Source organism: Schistosoma mansoni, chromosome 3, assembly GCF_000237925.1.
Source record: "Schistosoma mansoni strain Puerto Rico chromosome 3, complete genome".
NCBI classification, from domain to species: Eukaryota; Metazoa; Platyhelminthes; class Trematoda; order Strigeidida; family Schistosomatidae; genus Schistosoma; species Schistosoma mansoni.
Genome location: NC_031497.1, coordinates 2402228 through 2423271, shown reverse-complemented (window position 1 = coordinate 2423271; position 21044 = coordinate 2402228). Strand labels below are relative to the sequence as shown.

General features: G+C 34.5%; 1 protein-coding gene across 1 annotated transcript in view; it reads right to left on the bottom strand.

Annotated features, from left to right (window-relative positions):
- The window catches only part of Smp_166840 (putative transcription initiation factor tfiid), a gene marked incomplete at both ends in the record, with an annotated part of 61840 nt that extends 43074 nt beyond the window's left edge, over positions 1–18766 (bottom strand). The window contains 11 exon segments of the mRNA XM_018798883.1: positions 738–1080; positions 2805–2984; positions 4697–4913; positions 5475–5679; positions 6966–7464; positions 9028–9230; positions 10190–10593; positions 11665–11925; positions 12934–13259; positions 16305–16637; positions 18422–18766. Coding sequence (XP_018650728.1) covers positions 738–1080; positions 2805–2984; positions 4697–4913; positions 5475–5679; positions 6966–7464; positions 9028–9230; positions 10190–10593; positions 11665–11925; positions 12934–13259; positions 16305–16637; positions 18422–18766 — 3316 coding nt within the window.
- Between the last annotated feature and the right edge of the window lie 2278 nt (positions 18767–21044).

Below are 21044 nucleotides of genomic sequence, written 5' to 3'. Positions count from 1 at the left end.
TTTCAAATAAGGGATGAAATGCACCAAGCAAAACGAAATCACAATCATGTGAAGAAATAAAGAATGGGATTATTGATTTTACAGTTTACATCACAGACTAATGTTAGTTAGGGAACGAATGAAAAGCAGGAAGCACTGAACAGTTATTCCGTCTTAATAATGTACATTCACGACGTAAATTATGCAGTGATGCGATCTCCACAAACTCCCTAAACTAACGATTATAATGTGTTCACTAGTAACTGATTTCGGGGTGATTTCCACAGTTCTAGTGAAAAGCCGCAACCAGTGGAGTTCAACCATGTTTGGTGTGAGGCAATCGCCCACCAAGTGAATTGGAAGATTGTTGAGCAATATTGTGAATTGATTGGAGTTAGAAGCATAAACCATTGTATGCTGACTTAGTGGTGTAAAGGTTAGGTGCTCACCATGACACCTGGAGGTTCTGAGCTCGACCAACGGTGGAGTCATCAATGTACACTGCTGAAGAGTTCCATACTAAGACGGAACAACTGTCCAGTGCTTCCTGATCCCCAATGGTAGTCCAAATAAGACCAGGCCGTAATGTGAACTAAGGGATTCAGGCAGTGATCACGAAACCCCTGTAATGATTACTTATTTATGGAAACTAACAAAATAGTCATTGAAAACAGAATAACAGTGTTGTTAATCAGTAGGTGATAAAATAAAGTCCATTGAAAGCGGTATTAGTAGTAATAATAATAACTATGACATACCAGTACGTTTGAAATCCGCACAAACTTTCAGTCGTTTTCTGACACTGCTTTCTGAATGATTAGGAAAAGCTTTGCGAATCTCTTCCATTTTAATTCGTTTCGGTTCATCGGTACTACGTAGAAATAAGCGCAGAATAAATACTTGTAGAAAATCTCGTACGAAATTATTTGCACGTTTTGAATTTGGTCCAGGTACCTCCATAAGTGGAACTTCTTGTCCTACCGTAAATGCATTTGGCACACGGCGTATACTAATTCCATTACGATTACGAATCATTAAGAAATCTGTACTGGCAACAGTATGTGGATAAATTGGTGCACGAAACATACTATTTTCAACAGTCTGTAAAAAACAAAAGAAAAACATATGAAATGTGACAACTGAAGTGTAGTAGTAACAAGCAGTAATGCAGATATCATGAATTTGTAGAATTACTCTTGATTTGCCATGTTAATTTTAGTAAACATAAAAAGGTATATGTATAAATGCACAAAAGTTAATTGACGAGAAATTAGTAGAATTGGACATTTATGATGCCATGCGAAACATTAATAATCATTTTAAGCCGAAAGAATTAGTGATCACCTCGGCGTAAGATCAAACCCAGTATGAGTTTTCTTGGAACTTTCTTAAGATTATACTGAATGAAATGAAGCCGATTTCCAACCTATTTTCACTCTATTCATCATCTAAAAAAAGTCGTTTTATGTTTGTTCCACTTTGTTTACATCTCACTTGTCAGTAGCTGAAACATGGAGTAAATTAGGATAGAATCGAATTAAGTTGCACGGAATTATGCCTAGTAAATAAACTATTCAGTTGAAAGATAGTTAAGTTTTCCACTTTATAGTAATGGTCTACTAAATATCACCTTATATTTAGACAGCATACGCCTCCGAATGCCGCAGTGTGGCCGAATTCGAGGAAAGACCTCTCTCCTCAAAATCCTCCAATATTGTCACACACTTATAATCACCACCAGACAAGTCAGACTAATTGTCTTCTCGCGGCAGCCTCATTGTTTATCAAATTGAGAAAATGAAAAGTGAATAACTGGTGGCTTCCACCACGTTGTTCGTTACAAGCGATCCACTTAGAGGAGTTGGTAAACGTTGATTCCAAATCAATGGTGCACATGGCCTACAGGATCCTTAGGGAACAAGTGGAATATGAACCTGTTGTTGGTCACCAACTACCATGGGACCGTGTGTGCTAATGTTGCTCCACTGTCTTGTGAATAAACCTCTAGTTCAAGAGCTCGAAGAGTGGTCCTCTAATCAAATCACCTGTTTCGGTTTGGTCATTCGAATAGTATTCCAGTCCACACACATACACAAATTGAAGGATAACTAATATATATGGCACGTATAAATTTCGTTGCGTTTAAATCAATAAATAATAAATAAATAACATACAGAGAATCATTCCAACTAATTAGACATTACTATGTATGTAGAAAACTTTTTATTTAATAAAGGGAGCTTTGTGGAATAAATAATTAATTAATGGTTACAGAGATGTTCTGAGCGTTCAAGTTAATCTATCAGAAACATCAAAGTGAAATTATGAATCATAAAAGTGAATGGTTTCCATGTTTATACTATCCATCTGCTAATTCACAGCCTTACTTATAAATCAATTTGTAAGTTACCTATTATAGTAAACAAATTACCCGTTTACATTTTGTCATTCATATATAAAAATCATTGTGAATTAAAGCTATAATGCTCTGGCGCAAGACTGGTAGGTCCTGGGTTCGAATCTCGAGAGGCGGGATCATGGATGCGCACTGCTGAGGAGTCCCACGATAGGACGAAACGGCCGTCCAGTGCTTCCAGGTTTTCCACGGTGGTCTAGCTTCAATTGACTTATGATCTTAACTATATAAAATTGCTAAAATCTCCACAAAAACCCCCTTGTGATTAGCATTATTTGTCAAAAACCAATGATTTTTATTAGACAAATCAACAAATAGTGAGAAACGTTATTTAACTGAATGATAAGCAAACTTAAAATTATTAACAATAAATAAAAAGAGTAAGAAAAGCTAGTGTATGTTCATTTACCTGTAAACAACCACCAGGTCGAATAACACCAAGAAATGGACTGTCCGAACCTCCTACATACACAAGAGAGCCATAAGGCAATTCCGGTGGTTCACTATAAGCATGCGGAGATGGTGAAAGTGATCTGTCCCTGGGTACCAATGGACGATAATAATTTATGATTCTTGTAGCCATACCAACCTATGATTTTTTTTTTAAAAAGAACGTAAATATGAGATTAGATTACAATGTTAGATGATTGAATATATATTCGGCAAGATAACCTAGAAACTTACATCATATCTTAACATACTGAATAAGATATCGAGGCAATTAGACTAATGATCAGATTATAGTTTGACCGATAGTATTCGATTAGTACTAAGAAAATTAAACAAATATGACACTGATCATTACTTGTGACTCGACAAATTGTAAGATTACAGTGATTAATGATTATACGTTAGACTGGAAATAACTGAGTTTTGTTTATTTTTAAACGTTGGATCTTTTTGTTATGAAGAGGTGAGTGAAGATCGAACCTTTAGCTCAGTGTCAGAAAATTGGATACGTTAATTATTAGGACACTTGGTTTATTAAAAGTCCAAGAGTACATACGCAACATTTCTTTTACCATTTGTTCATAAATATACAGATCTTATCACTAATTGTGTAAACTGTAAGTCTAATCAATATGAAGTTTTAGAAATTTTTAAATCCGTTTTCTATATAACAGCGAGATAAACATGGAAATGTAAATCATTGAAAGTAAAAGTACTTAACTACCAAGGTTTTTGTCAATCAATAACGCATAAAATTACTTATCAAACTCAACAGTCAGTCAGTCACAACGTAGAACTGATGTACGTACGTACGTACGTACATCAGTTCGAGTTGCCATACCACATTAACACAGAGATGCAGTTGTCGATTCGAATTCCATAGTGGTAGAGGTAGTAAGAGTATAAGCAGTAATCGGAAAGATTAGGGTTTCAAGATGTTATTCAAAGAGTATAATCCAGTGAAATAAATTTGGAAAGATAAAAAAGAAAGGGACATGAAGAGTTCAACGGAAACCATTATTTACAGTCCTATATAAGGATTATGTCAGTAAGGATAAATTGATGTGACCAAGTAATTGTAGCTTAGTTACTTAGCCAGTAATCTGAACATCAGTGTAGATAAGTTCATTTATAATATTTTAAGGCGTATTATTCGTGAAGATGACAACAATATCAAAATGAATAACGAAGGCATGTTAACATTTAAAGTTTTGGTCGAGATCATGAATCGATCAATTTTAGATCACCATTGAAGACCTGGGAGCACTGGATGACCGTTTCGTCCTATTATGAGACTCCTTAGCAGTGCATCCACGATCCCGCACGCGGGATTCGAACCCAGGACCTATGGTCTCATGCGCGTACGCTTAACCTCTACACCACAGAGTCGGATGTGCACTGTTGAGGTGTACCGCACGAGGACGAAACGGCCATCCAGTGCTTCCAGGTTTTCAATGGTGATCTAACATTGACCGATTCATGATCTCAATCAAAACTCAACAATCTCCACAACCTTATACCGTTTTGTTAGTTCATTCATCTGAATTATTTTTTCTGGTTGGCGCTGGATGGAGAAAATCTGGTGTGCGGCCTATGCTCCTCCACGAGGGGTAACAGGCGTAAGTTCATTTGTCTATTCTTGAACATAATATTATTGTTTTCTCAAAATAGAATAAACTATAAACATGTACAAAATATGTGGTTTGTATGAATTTATGCAATTTATTGTACAAATCCAGTAGTACAAACACGTTTTAACTAGTAAATAAAAGTAATGTTATTTAAATAATCAATTAAAGGGTGAGACGAAGTGGGATTACTTTATTTTAAAAAAACTATCACATAAACTACCTGAGCTAATAAAGGTGGATATTCTTCAGAAAATTCAAATAAAACAATCTCTCCATCAGCCCCAGATAAATCACTAGGTGTTCTCATGAAAAATATTTCACCACCACCGGTAGCTGCTCTTTCATCCTCTCGTTCACGCATTTTACGATGAACATGACGGGTAAGATTAGTGACAGGAAATGGTATATTATACTGTGACATAGGACCACGAAGATATCTAGAAAACGATTTTTTAAAGCATAAAAGCTATTAGTAATCAAGCATAAGCTTAGCTAACTTGTTAAAGAAACTAACACAAAATGCAATGTTCGTTTTATTTACTATGACATAGTGATCGAACTCAACAAACTGGTGATTAGATGGTTAATATTCATTGATCACTTTATTCTAGTCCTTAATTCTACTGGTTTCTCTATGGAACAAATTGCGACGTACCAACTATGGTGTGCCTTAATCTTATGCTACAAGAAGGAATCGACTAGGTTCTCAGTCCGAATCTCATTATACCTACATTGTTTTGAGCAACCAGGTAGTATTATTAGCTCCCACTCACGCCCAAGTACCTAGTGAGTGAACTAATTTCCTACCCTCAGATCTAGGTTTTGTATTGGTTGATGTTCATCAGCAAATATTATCTGTATTCATCATGACTGATTTGTTTATTGCGCAACTTAATGTTTCGTACAATTTGTAAGTCACATCATTTAAGATCACTTTCTTAGTATTTCAAAAAAAATTATTTTAAACAAGAAAATTTCAAAATACTTATAATTTTAACCTTTTAAGTGGAACTCTATGAAATTGACGTAAACGTAATGGACTCATGTATGTAGGGAAAAATGGTGGCCATAATTCAACCGCTGGAGTACTATGTTGTAACGGACCACAACGTGCTAAACCGCCTAGAGCAAGAGCACCGCTTCGAATTGCATAATATTCATCATTTGATAAATTCAATGGATCTTTTGGTGGAATACCAGAAACTGCTGCTGCAGCCGATGCTAAAGTATTACCATCTGAGTTATATTCATTGATATCTTGAAGCTGATCATTTTTATCATCTGTATTATTCGTAGATTTTTCTGTTTGACTTGATTGCCAATCATCTTCAGCTAACAGACCATGCTAAGATAAGTAAGATAGAACAGATTGTAAAAATTATATATTGTATGTAGTATCAGTGAAATTGGCGAGACTGTAATTTATGGATGAACCAATCAGATTTAGGATAATAGATCCTGGATTATGGAGCAAAATTCATTCATCTATTTGGTTAAATAGAGTTTTAGCATTATAGCTGATGTCAGTTCCTGATGAAAACCCCAAATCTAGTTCTTAACCCTAACCATCAACTGTAAATCATAATTCTCATTCCTCACACTGGTTTTTAACCCTCATTTAGTCCCAGTTATTAGATGGACAATCAAAGTCATTTTGGCGTCACCCAAAGGTCGTCCATAAATTATAGTCTCATCCAGTTAGGATAAGAAATTTGTAGAGATTGTTTAATTTAAGAATAAGTTTTCATATCACAGACCAAAAGGTAAATAGCTCTAAAAATATTGAAAACGATAGTGTTGAGCACCTATCATGTTTTTTTAGTTCGTTAAATTTCTACATGTTCGAAGGTCATATTCTGCTACTATATTAACAACTGTTGTACCAATTTCGTCTGATTTGCTTGTTCTACCACAATACCAAGTTACCTGAAATTCCGTCTTCTTCCTGTCTTAGCCGTCGAGGTTTGATGTTGTTGAGTATAACTGACTGTTGTCAGTTCCGAAGAGAACCTATAGTATTCGAGAGGCTCAATCGTTTTCGTTCCTAAATCCGTAACATCGTAGACCGTACTGAACCTTAATAACAAGACATAACACACTATCACCTATTTAAAGAAATTCTGAAATGCAATTATACTGAACAACATATATGATGTAATCAAAAAGAAGGTTAGGGGATTATTTATCAATTTAACTCACTTTACCCAAAATCATTTTAACTTTCTCAGCACCTTTCTCAGCTTTAGCTAGTGCCCCAGTGAACATACCACGTGTTGATGCTAATCCAAAATTCACTTGGAGACTAGTACGATTCATTGAATTAGTATTGGATTTATGTTGAGATAAAGCATTGTCAGTATCATGTAACCCATTGGCATTAGACCAATTATTATCATGAATATTTGAAAGGTTACTACTACTAAGATTACCACGTAGATTAGGACCAGTAGTATTACTGCCAATTGTTGACAAAGAATTCGGATAATCACCTACTGTTGTCGATGTTATTGTTGATGTCGTCGTTGTCGTTATCATCGACGTTGCAGTGCCCATTGTTGCTACTGTTGTTATGTCAGATTCTGTTGTGTCATAGCCTCGATGCATTAAACGTTTCTGCCGTTGATTACGTATTGATGATAATACTGAAGCAATAGTTGAATCATCGATCGGTTCTAAAATGCATGTTTCATCATTTTGATCTAATGTAAGTAAAAATGGCGGAGGTTGTTCATTAATCGGTAAATCTGAATCATAAATTATATCATGTACCCATGTATTGTTTAATATACCTTCATTTTCAATTGGAAATATTGAATAAGGTGGATGATGGTGATGGTTGGGATAGGATGGTGATAATGATGTAGTATTGTTAGAGGAATAATTTAATAAACTTTCCATTATCATTCCCGTTGTTGATGAAGAGGAAGTGGTTAAACCATTGATAATTTTTGAACTTAATATAAATGGAAATTTCCCTTGATATGCATCCTAAATATAATTTTGTTTTGAAAAAAAAACATTAAAATAGATTTACTGGTTAACATTGTGATAAAAAAACTTTGACAATGGTAATATACAGTTTAATATGTGACAGACAATAAATGACACTTTCTTCTCATACAATGACAAATATTACCCCTATTTTTGTTTCTAAAACCGATGAGAAATAAAAGTCAGTTGATAACTTATAACCTACTTCTACACTAGGTAAAATCGCGCATTTTGGTAGGCCATAGTTGGGCATACGTAATACAAGTTTTAACACTTCAATTGATTAAGATTTAATACCTCATCAACCGATTTGGCATCTTTACCTAGTAATCCGAACCAGCGTTGCTCACTCTCTTGTTCCAACATAAATGAGCAATACTTCAAAGGAATCTAAGAATAAATACTAGTAACCTAAGGATTTTCTATATTTTTTTAAAGGTCACATTTAATGGACGATAACTAAACAGAAAGAACTGATGAGTAGTAAACTTGACCTTCGGTTAGGACACGAACTTCTCGCCCACGTCACAGGTGACGCATGTTGCTTAAAGCTAAGCGAGCTTTCAGAATTCGTGCTGAGATATCAATCCACCAGGGGTATTGAAAGCTCCAGAATAAATGAAACTGTTGAAATTCCCAGCTATTTCGCTACCTACGACCAATTTGGGAATTGATATAGACCAGTTTTAAAGAAATATTTTGCACTTAGAAATAGAGAAACGTATAACATACATGCTCACCTTTTTAAGGCGTTCAGAAGACTACATTTCACTAGCGTCTTCATCAAAAAGGACTATGTCATCTGGGTGCTTTAAGTCAATAAGTGGATATTGTAGTAAGAAATCAATTTCTGAAGATCCAGAAGATAAAAGCGTTATTTCTAAAAGGATGTTTACGAATTGATTAACAGTGAGCGTTATTACTTCGTAAGCATATAAACTATACGGTGTGTTTTTAGAAGTACATTGAGCAATAAAAACTACATTTTACTAGGGTTCACTATTAGTCAGTTTACTGTTCTCTTAGACTGCATACAGAAATCATTTATGAGCTTCTCATAACAATACTACCTTTTTGGATATTAGGGATTTGAATCCAAAAAAATTGTTGAATAATTTTTCTGTCAATTTTAAATGTTAAATTATCTTTATTTAAAATTTTATCGTAATAAGAGACTGATTAGTTACAGTCCTGAATAACAATGAGAAGATTCAAACAAACAATACAAAACTGAATTAAACTTCACCCTATTCCATAAGCTAGTAGATAACTGGACTCATTAGCTAAGTGGATAACGCGATGGCGCTTGAAGCGAACGATACTGGGTTTGAGTCCTGGAGTACACATCAACTGTGAGATGCAGGTACATCCAGCTGACGAGTCTCAAACAGGATGAAACGCGCATCCTGGATTCCACTGCTAGTTACCATCATCATTTCTTTATGTATCTTACTTGTTTAAAATGATTATGACTTAATTTCTATACAGATAAAGAAAGAGTATAATTAATGAATTAATTCATCATTATTATCATTATTGTTTGTTAGTTTTATTATTTACCTGAAATGAAGCCATAGTACGACAATGTTGTGATGGTATCCAACCGGCATAGGCAGCATTTAAACGTGAATTAGTAGATATTTTATTTGCACTTAATTGAGGATCATATATTATATCATCTTCCCAATTTAATATTTGATATAAATAGAAATGATTTGATGTATTCATTCCTTCAAGACATGGATAACGTGAATTATTCTTACCTGGTAAGTAGAATTTTATTTAAATGAAAAATAGAAATATTGTAACAAAAAAGGGATAAATAAAATTTGCGGGATTATACATATGCGGATACATCTAGCTAACAATTCCCAAATAGGTCAAAAGTCGCTTCCTATATTCCAGTGCTAGCCACATTTCACCTGTTCTATATTAACTTGTGTCATAATGGTTATATCGAAGCAATCCGCACAGTATGACCATATAACAACAAAAATGAATCAAATTTTAGTCCGAAATTTCAACAACAAGATAATCAAAACCATTTCAAATTGAATAATATTGATAACAGATAAGAAATCGTGTACTAACAGATGGTTGTTTCATCTTAGTTTGCGATACTTTATAAGTAAAAATATATTGTTCGGCTATCTGGACTTAAGCAGATGAAGTGGGGTTCGAACATGTAACCTACCCATTGAAAGCTGAACACTTTAACAAGTAGGCTATTATCACACAACTTTATGATTAGAACGTTGATCACTGTTTTCTTGTAGTTCAATTCATAATACACATAATAGTGAAAATACAGAATACGTTCAAATGCTTGGTGATACAATGAGTTTACTCGGTACATTTTAAGAAACTGGAAGCCAGAAGGTATTTATTTACTGGTTATCATCTAATCTATTCGAGTGAATTAACGGACAGTTTATGTACATCAGAACACTACTTGTATATTTTGATATCACCGAGTGAGCAATGTTAGGGATAGGGATATGGGGCTGTGTGAATCTAGCAAATTATGTATTTATTGTATGGTTTACATAATTTACCAAGACAATGTAATTTTGTACTAAACAGTAAATTGTTCTCCCACATGAATTTTCGTTCATTACACTACTACTACTACTACTAATAATAATAATAATAATAATAATAATCAGTAAATATTGCATGCACATGAGAGTTGTTTATTTGTAATCAACGGTAGGACACTTACGTAGAGTTGGAGATGAATGAATTAACGATTCAGTTGACAACCGCTGTTGACAACCATCAAGATCTTGTTTACTACACACTTGATCTGAGCAACCTCTGTTGAATGATTCATTATCAATATTTTCTTTTTTAATAGTTGGAAAAGTTGATACTTCAGGTACTGTTTCATCGACTAATTTATTTGTATCTAAATTACTACAATTATGGGTTTCATATTCAGAGTTAGTTGAGGAATGAAGAGAGAGTGAATTGGAGTCGTTGTTATTATTATTAATACTACAGGCAGTAGTATTGGTAGATGTTAATGGTCGACGCCATTCTGTCCATTCAGAAATATTTATATCTAATGGTAGACCTAATTGATCGTACCAATATTTTGCCGGTCCTAATCTCCAACCTAAATAACTAGATTGAAATGTAAAACAATTAGAAAATATATTTTAACAAAAAAGATCGTTATATTGTTTATAAAAATGTATGGACATAGAAGCATTTCCTGAAGCGAGAAAAAATATTTGAATTGTTGGAACATCTTAACACATTGATTTCAGCTTGGGTAGATTGTAATTCATCTTGCTAACTGGAATTTTAAAAGTTTTCCTTTAGATAACAGACCTATAACCACCATCTATCATGTACTTCCATCAGAAGACTGGTAAACATGCTGTCGAATGTAGTACTGAAGAGGCAATTGTAGATGAACCTATTGTTGGTTTATAACCATTTATTTATGTATTTAAACACAAACATTGGTGCAAAAGGAGCACCAAAATATATACTTGCTATACATATTAGTTATCCTTCAATTTGTGTGTGTGTGTGGACTGGAATACTCATCGAATGACCAAACCGAAATACGTGGTTTGATTGGAGGACCACTCTTCGAGCTCTTGAACTAGAGGTCTAATTCATAAGACAATGGAGCAACGTCAGCACACACGGTCCCATGGTAGTTGGTGACCAACAACAGGTTCATATTCCACTTGTTCCCTAAGGATCCTGTAGCCCATGTGCACCATTGATTTGGAATCAATGTTTTTCAACTCCTCTAAGTGGATCGCTTGTAACGAACAACGTGGTGGAAGCCACCAGTTATTCACTTTTCATTTTCTCAATTTGATAAACAATGAGGCTGCCGCGAGAAGACAATTAGTCTGACTTGTTTGGTGGTGGCTATAGGTGCGTGACATTTTGAGAGGGAGAGTGGAATTTCCTCATGTTTGACCGTACCAGGGTATTTGAGAGCCTATAACATACATTATACGATATATAAGACGAGAAGAAAATGAATATTTACCCAAAAGTAAGAGTAGAATGTGTATATCAGCTACAATGTTTTTCTTCTAATTTAAAATGAAGAGAAGCTTGAAATTGATACTAATAATAATAACAATGATAACGATAACAATAACTTACGTGTCTATGTCATTGTTAAGTGTCTTATGTAAATCGTCATGTTTATGAATTTCGTCACACTCTTGTTGTTGCTTCTGTGTAGACGACATTTTTTTATCAATACCATCAGCTTGTTCATAGGTTTCAGCTTTTTTAGGATTCATTAATTCGTCAAGTGCATTTTTAAAGGCTCTACGCCACCATGAATGTTCACTACCAGCCAAATAATCTAAACCTGGGATTGGCGGAGTATTCAACTCGACTACTTCATCATGACAGTTGATCTCTTCAGGTAAAGGAATTTCCCCAAGATCCAAAAATCCATCATATACAAGATGCAACCTGTTTAGCAGAAAAAAGAACGAAAGAAATAAATGACAACTAGTTTTCGTTTAGCGGACATATTACTTTTTCAACTAATGGAATGAGAGCTTAGGTGAGTGATTTTTATGGTACTTGGTTCACTGACAACAACCGAGTAGTCTACATCTGTCAACATGGTTTAGAGAAACAATCGATGATTATATAATAATAATAATAATAATAATAATAATAATTGTAGAAATATGGTGGTATTCGTCATAACTTTTTTTCACCAGCCTCTAAATCACCCAGTTGGAACGTAGAACCTGGTACGTGTGTACCAATCTCTATACCCATAATGATAAACAGAATATTCAAGTATAACGGTATTATAATCAGACTACCTAAAAGAACGTCCAATTAGACAGATGGGTTTTCAGTTAAATAATGACAGTTCACTACAGTTTTGAATATATTTTTTCTGTTAAAGATCGAAAACTAAAAATACTAATGATTTCAATCAGGAACTATATAATGGACGGATATAAGGATATAAAAACTTGTGAAGTCTTTATAGGCAACACCAAGGAGATAAAAAAAGAGTAAAGTAACATTATTAGGGAATGAAAACAATATAGATTTGCTCTGTATCTACTGGTTAATTGATTGGGTACTAACTACTAACACATAACTCAATTTAATGAAAAATATCGAAGTCATTTATATTAGTAAGTGATGATATTGCGTAGGAAAATGAACTGATTGGAAAGTTTGGTGTATAATGATAACTACACTAATTTCACAAGGAACATGGAGCTGAGAGTTAGTGAATTAGGGACTTTCAATTTTTTTAGCTTTTAAACCATGAGTTTGGATGTTACGTTACTTATTTATTTAGGTTTAAGCAACCGATTAATATATTTAACACCCAAGAAATAATTGTTACTGAAACCGTATTACATAAAACCACACACAACTAATAATCAAAGAAGATAAGAATGACTGATCAAATAGATATCAGAATAAAAGACAAGTTAGTAAACTTACCGATCACCTCGTGATGGTCTTTGTGACAGAATCTCTTCCATGTAATCATAGTGCTCAATAAACTCACGATAAACTCCTAGCTGATGTGGTAATTTAAATAAACGTCCCCATAAGGGTGTCTTTCCTGGATCATATGAAGGGAAAAGTTCTTTTATATCTACATTCATGTATTCTGGGGGCATAAGACTACCCAGGGGAGTATTTAAAGCATTGTCTTGATAATGTGAAGCAGTAGTGGCGTACCCTGGACTTTTAACTGATTCTAAGTTACAACTAATGGTTACTGGACTAGTGGTTGGTGAATCAGCACTTCGTGAATAAACAGGCTAAAAAGAAAGGCAATAAACTAGTTTTATTCTTTTAGATACTACAGATTTGGTAAACAACAAGTTTGGATAAAGAAAATAGTGAAAAACAGTGGTATATACAACATATCTATGATACTTTGAAATTCTATTTCCTTCATATTTCCACGTTGTTTTCGACATTACTACTACACTCACTACAAACCATTTGGGATAATAAGTGAGCTGGAACAATATAAAATTTATTTCAAGTTGTTAAATTGAAAAAAAAACAGCACAAGAAGAAATCAACATGAAGGTCAACAATATTAGTAAATTTTCAAACCACAAACATTGGATAACAAGTAGTTTTAAGATAATGTTATTGTTATATCGCCAGTTGTTATATCGTATGAGTGCGCGCGTGCCCTGTTAATATATGAACGTGCTGATTCCCGCCAATAAGAGAAGAGAGAATTATCGATCGGATCAATAATACACAAAAGCCGTATGAGTAGCCTTGAGTGCTACTTGGTCCTGCGATCTGCCTAGCCCAGCCAGTTAAGTGCAGAACATCAATAACAGCCTCGGCAATATGAATCATTATTCACAAACATACTGGGTTTTTATACAAACCAGACAGACCACATCGTACCAGTTATAATCCAGATAAGAGTCAATAAGATGGATTTAAAGACATGATATATAGTTTTTAACGGTAGATTGTTTTATTGACCCATTGACTTTAAGTTAAATTCTCTCCATAAACTAGATTTAGTTAGTAACATCATGATTAAATGTCGTTGATTTGACTCAACCAACTTGTGAGTTCTTTACAGGGACTTTTTTAAGAACACAGTAATCACATACAGTTTTATTCGTGAAACTGTGAGACATACCTATTGCGTAACATCTTTTAATTTTGCTAAACTGTTCAAATCTTAAAAAAGTGATAGGTCTGAGACCATAATTAAGTAGCTGAGAGCCTATTGACTCGATCACAAAATTGTGAGCTTCTTTCGCATTATTTTTATTTTAGCGAGCATTTTATTTTATGGTAGGGAGTGATGGAAGATGCATCGTAATATGTTAACCTTGTAAATGAAGTGAAGAATTTGCGGTGCCTATCAGTGACAAGATTAATTATTCCGTTTATTATCTTAGAAACTAATATACCTAAACTAGAGTGGGAGTATGGAAGTCTAAAGTAAGACACTCGCCTAATCCAAATTCAGCCAAGTCCCTCAAAGTAGATCATTATAGAAATCCCTGTTGATATCCATGACTTTTTGGAGCTCTAGTTTATTGATTAGGGCTTGCAAATATCAACTGTTACATCTCAGCTTCAAACCCCGAAGCATAGGTTTTAGTAGTTGGGTAGTATAACTAATTTACACACACTGTGTAGATTAAAGCCGATACCCATATATACCACAATCAATGCTATGGCTGACTGATTACGAATACTTTTTTCAATGTCTACCACAATATCTTGAAAAAAATATCACTTTAAATACACGGAAACGGTGAGTTAGAGCGCACTAGAGGCAAATAAATGATTTGATGAAGACAATAGAAAATGGTTCTGTGATCGATGTTGATATGAATCCGATGATGTTAGGTATGTATTTATTTTAAGATTGTAAACTAAACTACATAGCTATAACTCGCTCACCATTAGACTTGGCAGTAATTGGGTGATTAAAGATGTAAACCAATATTTGGACACTTTAGTTGTCAATATCAATTTTTTCAGTAGAAACATTGCTCAAAACAAATAGCAGGAGAGGTGAATGCCATTAATGCTTTAAATGATGGTGATTTATGTCTTAGTAAATTCAAATATGCGAGTTATTGAAAAGTAAAATGGTAGCAATTGCATACTTTTTCAAAGGATTTTAGAGGTCACTATAGTGTGTTCTCGCATACATACTTCTGAGAAGCAGGATAAACCAAATGGATAGGAAAACGAGGACTATGACTTCTAAATCAAAATTTTTAACTATGAACGAGATCTTAATAATGAAGACTATTATACTCGTCGGATATGGAGACTACAGGCTCGATAGTCTAGTTAGGATAATCTGATCCCCAGACATATCTTGCATATGAGTATAATATAGACAAACAGGAATATGTTTTTCAAAGGGGTAGTTTGGAATGTCAAAAATGTACAAACGACACAATAATAACACAACTCAGTAATGGTATTCACAATACTCATAATCTAAGCTACCAGTCATATCTCTTGTGGTGATGAAGTGTACTATTTTAGTGTCCGAAAAGAACAAAGATGGGTTAAGTCAAAATCTATTACTCAATTTCGGGAATAGTGCCTAAAGCACAGATTTAGTTACACAAAGTTTTACACTGTTAATCAAGCGAAGGTTCAACAATGAAAGTCGAAACGTCTGGGTTGAACTTCATGAATCTTATTTGGGAGTTACTAGACGTTTTGCGATTACCAGACTATAAATCGCCTGTGAGTTTAAAAGCTATCTTGGTTGAAGATTAAGATAAGTCAGAATAGAATAAAATTGTCGCGAAATAACATATGAAATTACTGGTCATCACTTTGGACAAAGGGAATAAACACAAGTTGATGTGGCAACATGTATGTGCACTGCAGTGATATTCATTGCCTAGTACTGGGTAATTAACCAACTCATATATACGCTTCGTCACATTGATCACATAACCATATGCCACGTCTTAAGTAAATATACTGTATAAGTCCATTAGAGACAACGAGATACACATATAATGTTATGAATCTCGATACGATTTGTCATGAAATATGACACCTATTATCATACTTGGGATTTGTAAGTATCATTACCAAGTCTTGACTTGATAATTTCGAATAAATTGAACATTGGGTAGATTGTTATAAATAAATTAGTATATTTGTGATATCCCAATGAGAAGTGGCTTACACTGAGTCACGAAACGTCAGAAAATTTAATTTTGCTACTAACTGGGATATTACAAATATATTTATTTATTTATTTATGCTTAGGATTGTCGCATCAAAAGAGGCTTGAAAGGTGGCTACTAAATGACAAAAAAAAACATTTGGACTCATACCTTAATTTGATTTGAACGAGAGATTGAAAGCGGTGCCGGATGTAATGGAGGAGGCATAATAAGAGTTGTATCTTCGGAGACACTGATTTGAGCATAACTTGTTGGTTTGCTCGGAGAGATTGATTCAGCATGTGGTGATGATGTGTCATCTCTTTTAAGCTGGCTGTCAAGTTCCATTAAATTAATTTCCTTTAGGGACGATTCCTCTGGGACTGACCCGATAGTCCCACTTCCTGGCGAAGTATATCCCTCTTTATGGAGTGGCTTCGAATTCAAATCCATTTTGGGCGTTAAACTGTGTTCTGGTTCTGAGTCGATTAAATCATAATCATCCTAAAAAGAATATACGGTTAATTTTCAATTGATTAATTTATATATATATATATATATATATATATATATATATATATATATATAGGATTCCCTAAGTAGTTTATACATAATGGGAATGAATGTATCAAAAAATGTCAGGGTTTAGAATAAAAGCCTCCACGGCGGCCATTTTTGTAAGCAAGTAATCGAGAAGGTGAATCTATTGTTTACTGGTAAATAACGATGTTAGCGGCGGTTAGACTAAAACATGAAACCGAATCACGGAGAAGTTAATTTTTGGATGAACCATGACGAGAGGTGTAGGCATCGTGGTTGAGGTCAGCAGGGTCATTGTGACGAATTGCTGATTGTTTTTGGTAGTGGCGAAGAAGCACTTATACTTTGTCTTCTAGATATTGGATAATAATATTATCTAATACTTTTCTTTCTCTGACTACCCTTGATTTTTTCGAAACACGTTTTCGAACTCCAGTCTTCCACTACTGATGATAGTATTTCGACTCCATTGTTTTTCATCCTGTAAAACTTTTCAAAACTTTGTTGATGGATATCTGTTCCGGGTCCTACACAGTTTAAAGATTTTGACTGAATCAGCAGTTTTTCTGATTCATAAACTTTGCCCACAACTGTTTCCAACATGCTAAATGTAATTCCATACTATATGGCTTGTTTCAATGTTTGGGTATAACTAACATCCGGTTTTATTTAGTGAACTTCAGTTAGCAGAAGAGATAAATAAAAAATATGCATAGGTAATACCAGAAATAGATCTACTACTTCCACCAACTGTTTCGCACTCATAATTAAAGTCGGACATTAGGAAGCTCCACTACATGCAACCAATCCATTGGGGAGATTAGTTATTTAGGAACCTGTGACATTTTGCTTTTAAAGATTACCTCTCACAATTGTTTGATAGTGAAGGTTTTACTCTAGAGTTTTATAATTGACCGTCAATATTTAGATACTTTATTGGAACCAGGGTTAGCAACCAAGTTGTTTTTCCCATGTCAGAATATAGCTAGACACAAACCTACCAAGAAAGTAAGATAATTAGTGTGTTCAACTATTTTACTTCCAAGTGTTAAACTATATACAAGAACAGACAGAAGTATATGATCATTTTATTTTTGAGAAATATGATACGCATTACCAAAACGTTCTGAAATTTCAATTTAAGGGGTTCAAGTGTGGTACTCTTTCAGAGAATTTGTTTAACGATACGTATTGTAGATATCCTAATTTGCTTCGGGAACTTTAAGTCAAGTCCTTAGAAATTCGGAGTAAATTGTAATTCTAACAAACGCATCGAACAGAAACAATAATAATGGATATCTCTGGTTGATAATATTGACTGTTGGTAAGTTGGTTAATCGGTCGTCATTATTTTCTGCTTCATGGAAAATGGAGGTAAAATTTCGAGTAACGTGACATACTATTTTGTAACTTTATTGAATATCGTCGTGGCAGATGGAGTTAAATACCTTTCTAAACCAAAAAAACATTGACGGGGTAAAAATGAAGTATGAAGTAACTCACCAATTATAAAGTTATATACTCATTTCGGAGCCACTATGAGAAGGCTAGTGATATTAACCAGTCGGTCGAACTTATGTTGTGGAGTTCGAACCTGAGACTCAATGTTTGAAAGCCGAGGTCTTATCAACCAACCGAGTTAGCTAGAAATCCATTTTCAAGTACTCGTTGGTTTTATAGAATAGAACAAAAGTGGTTTAAAAAGTAAACCATTGTTAACAACCTAAAAAGCTTACGACAAAAGATACCTCTTCAATTTTTTCAGGCTTCATGTCGTATAAGACCTTCTCCACGATTTCTTCTGCCAACGTTTCTTCTTCGTTATAGTAGTCTATTGAGTTTATATTGTCAATAGGCTGAACACCACCATCCTCTGGTGATACTGAAGGTAAAACACTACTCTCGGAAAGCACATCTGAAGCAGCTTCTTCCACTTCTCTCACGTGGCATCGGTCTAAGTTATTGATAGATTTCAATTCAACATCATGTTGATATTCCTCGATTTGTCCTTCTTTGTTAACGTTCCCAAAAAGAAAGCTGGAGATTTTATACTTCGGGCCATCTTCATCTGGTGAATTCTCTTCGCCAGGCATGGCGAAAGAAACCTTGAAAGACAAACAAGATTCTACGATTAGGAAGGTACATATCTACAGGTGGATAAATACAAGGTCATTCAAAAAATTAGTCAATTCTAGTAACAGTAATACTCAATTTGTGAAGCAGCTATTATATTAGTTATACTGAGGCTGACAAAGATGACTTATCAAGTCTCAACAGGACGGTTAATGATTGAGTATGTGGCCCAATACCACTAAGTCACGAGCTTGAGCCACTAACTCAACGCAACCGTGTTTCTAGTTGTTTTTACTTGGATATCTATTGTTTCTTTTAAAAAGGGGACCATCCAAAAAAAACTTGGTTAGTTTTTTGCTTATGTTGCGGGTAGATTTACAGCAATGAAGACATGTTAACTGACACAGATTGTATATCAGATCAATTCCCGTATCAGAGAAGTAATCTATCATATGTGTGTCAACTTTCATCAAATATACTGACGACGAAATGCTTATGGACTAGAATATGGAGGGTTAGATTTATGTACCCACTCTAGATAAATACTTATCATCAAAAATTGAAAAGCGTGAACCTCTAACATTCCGAAGGCCTGTATATGCATATACAAAGTTGATATGTATGGGTTCCGCCTTGGAGGTACTGAAAAGCATACTACACTTCTTACTAAGGACCACGGTAATTAAAATCTTTCTGACACAATTATTAACGTATGAGTCACATTCTAAATGTGAAGGCTAGTGATACTAATTGGTTGCTCAAACCGAAGTAGGTGGAGGGGGGTCGTCTACACGAAAAAGTGAATGACGAAATTACGAACTTTTAACAATGGTGAAATTTGTACTCACGTATTAACCCTGAAAAGTAACATTCACTATTGCCGTAAATCCTTGCGGAAATTATTTCAAGAACATTTATAGCGTTGTCCAATATGTCTATTTACCAAACTTAACTCCCTAGGAATTGGAAGGATGGTGCTGTTAGCCCTATTTTTGGTATGGGAAGAGAAGCCGTGTTTAACTATAGACCTATCAAGTCAACTAGCATAGTCGCCAAAGTATTTAAAAAAAATAAGTAGGGATAAGCTACTTAGTCATATAGAACCATATAATGTTAACTTTAGAGGAATACATGTTTCAGGATAGACGTTTGTGGATAACTTGCTAATTGAGACAAAGGATTAAACAGCAGCCCAAGATAGCAGTTTGTCTGTCGATATTAAACTCAAAGATTTCATAAAGGCATATGATAAGGTATCCTACTCAGGGATTATTCAGAAGCTATCCAGCTTTGGAACAACAGGCACTACACAAAAGTGGATAAGCAAATTCCTCTGTCTCGCGTCTAGTTATTTTCACGACATGAGAGACAAGGTACAAAAGCATTATCGAAGGAAGAAAGAACACGTAGGTACAACGTTAAAGTGATTACTATTATCGACTTATCTATAGGTACAGTTTTCAGTGTTAACGAACATAACCGTAAGTTCAGCTTCAAGTAACTAGTTGTGCAAAAACAAGTTATTCAGATATAGTAACGTATTATTTCTTTACATTTTAGAATTCACAAGAGTTTTTTGATTATCAGTAGTCCAACAGGCGTTATGAAAATAATAATACGCGGAATGCTTTTCCTGTTAAACTCCGTTTACAATAAATATTTTTTGAAATGTGCTTACTTTTTTATTTGAGGAAGCCTGTTTGATTGTAAATGTATTTTCAATTAAGCACATGTACCTTATTAATAAAACATCGCCTGCTTTTTTTGTAGCTCTTTTCAGATGACACGGGCACCTGACAATTGCAATTAAATTATAACGATTAATGCTCTAGCATCTGCAAACTACTTATAACGTTGTACAACAATACGTCTCTTGTTTTCAATAAAAAATTTTGAACATATACCATATCGACTCCTTCAAAAGAAAGTTGGATCAGCTGAGAGACCATCATTGCCAGGACTAACACAGGCCATCAAGCCTCCTGTCCTTTCCAAACTGAAACTGAAATTTTACGTACATTACACTTTTCGTGCGCTGTGTTGTGGGAATTAAGGCGAATACAGGAGATGTTTGGGGTAATGACAAAGGCTCTTTAAGAGTGGGTGCAAAATTACATCGGTGTGTATATAGGTGAAAAGTAGACAATTTAGCGACATCTGAAACACGGAGCGACATAAAGGGGTAATTCCGTTCTCTTTCCCCCGTACATACAAAAAAGCAGACATTTTGGCGCATTTTCGCATTATCTCCCTCTTAATTTCCAATCCAATTTCCCCTTTATTGGTTGTTTGGGAAAT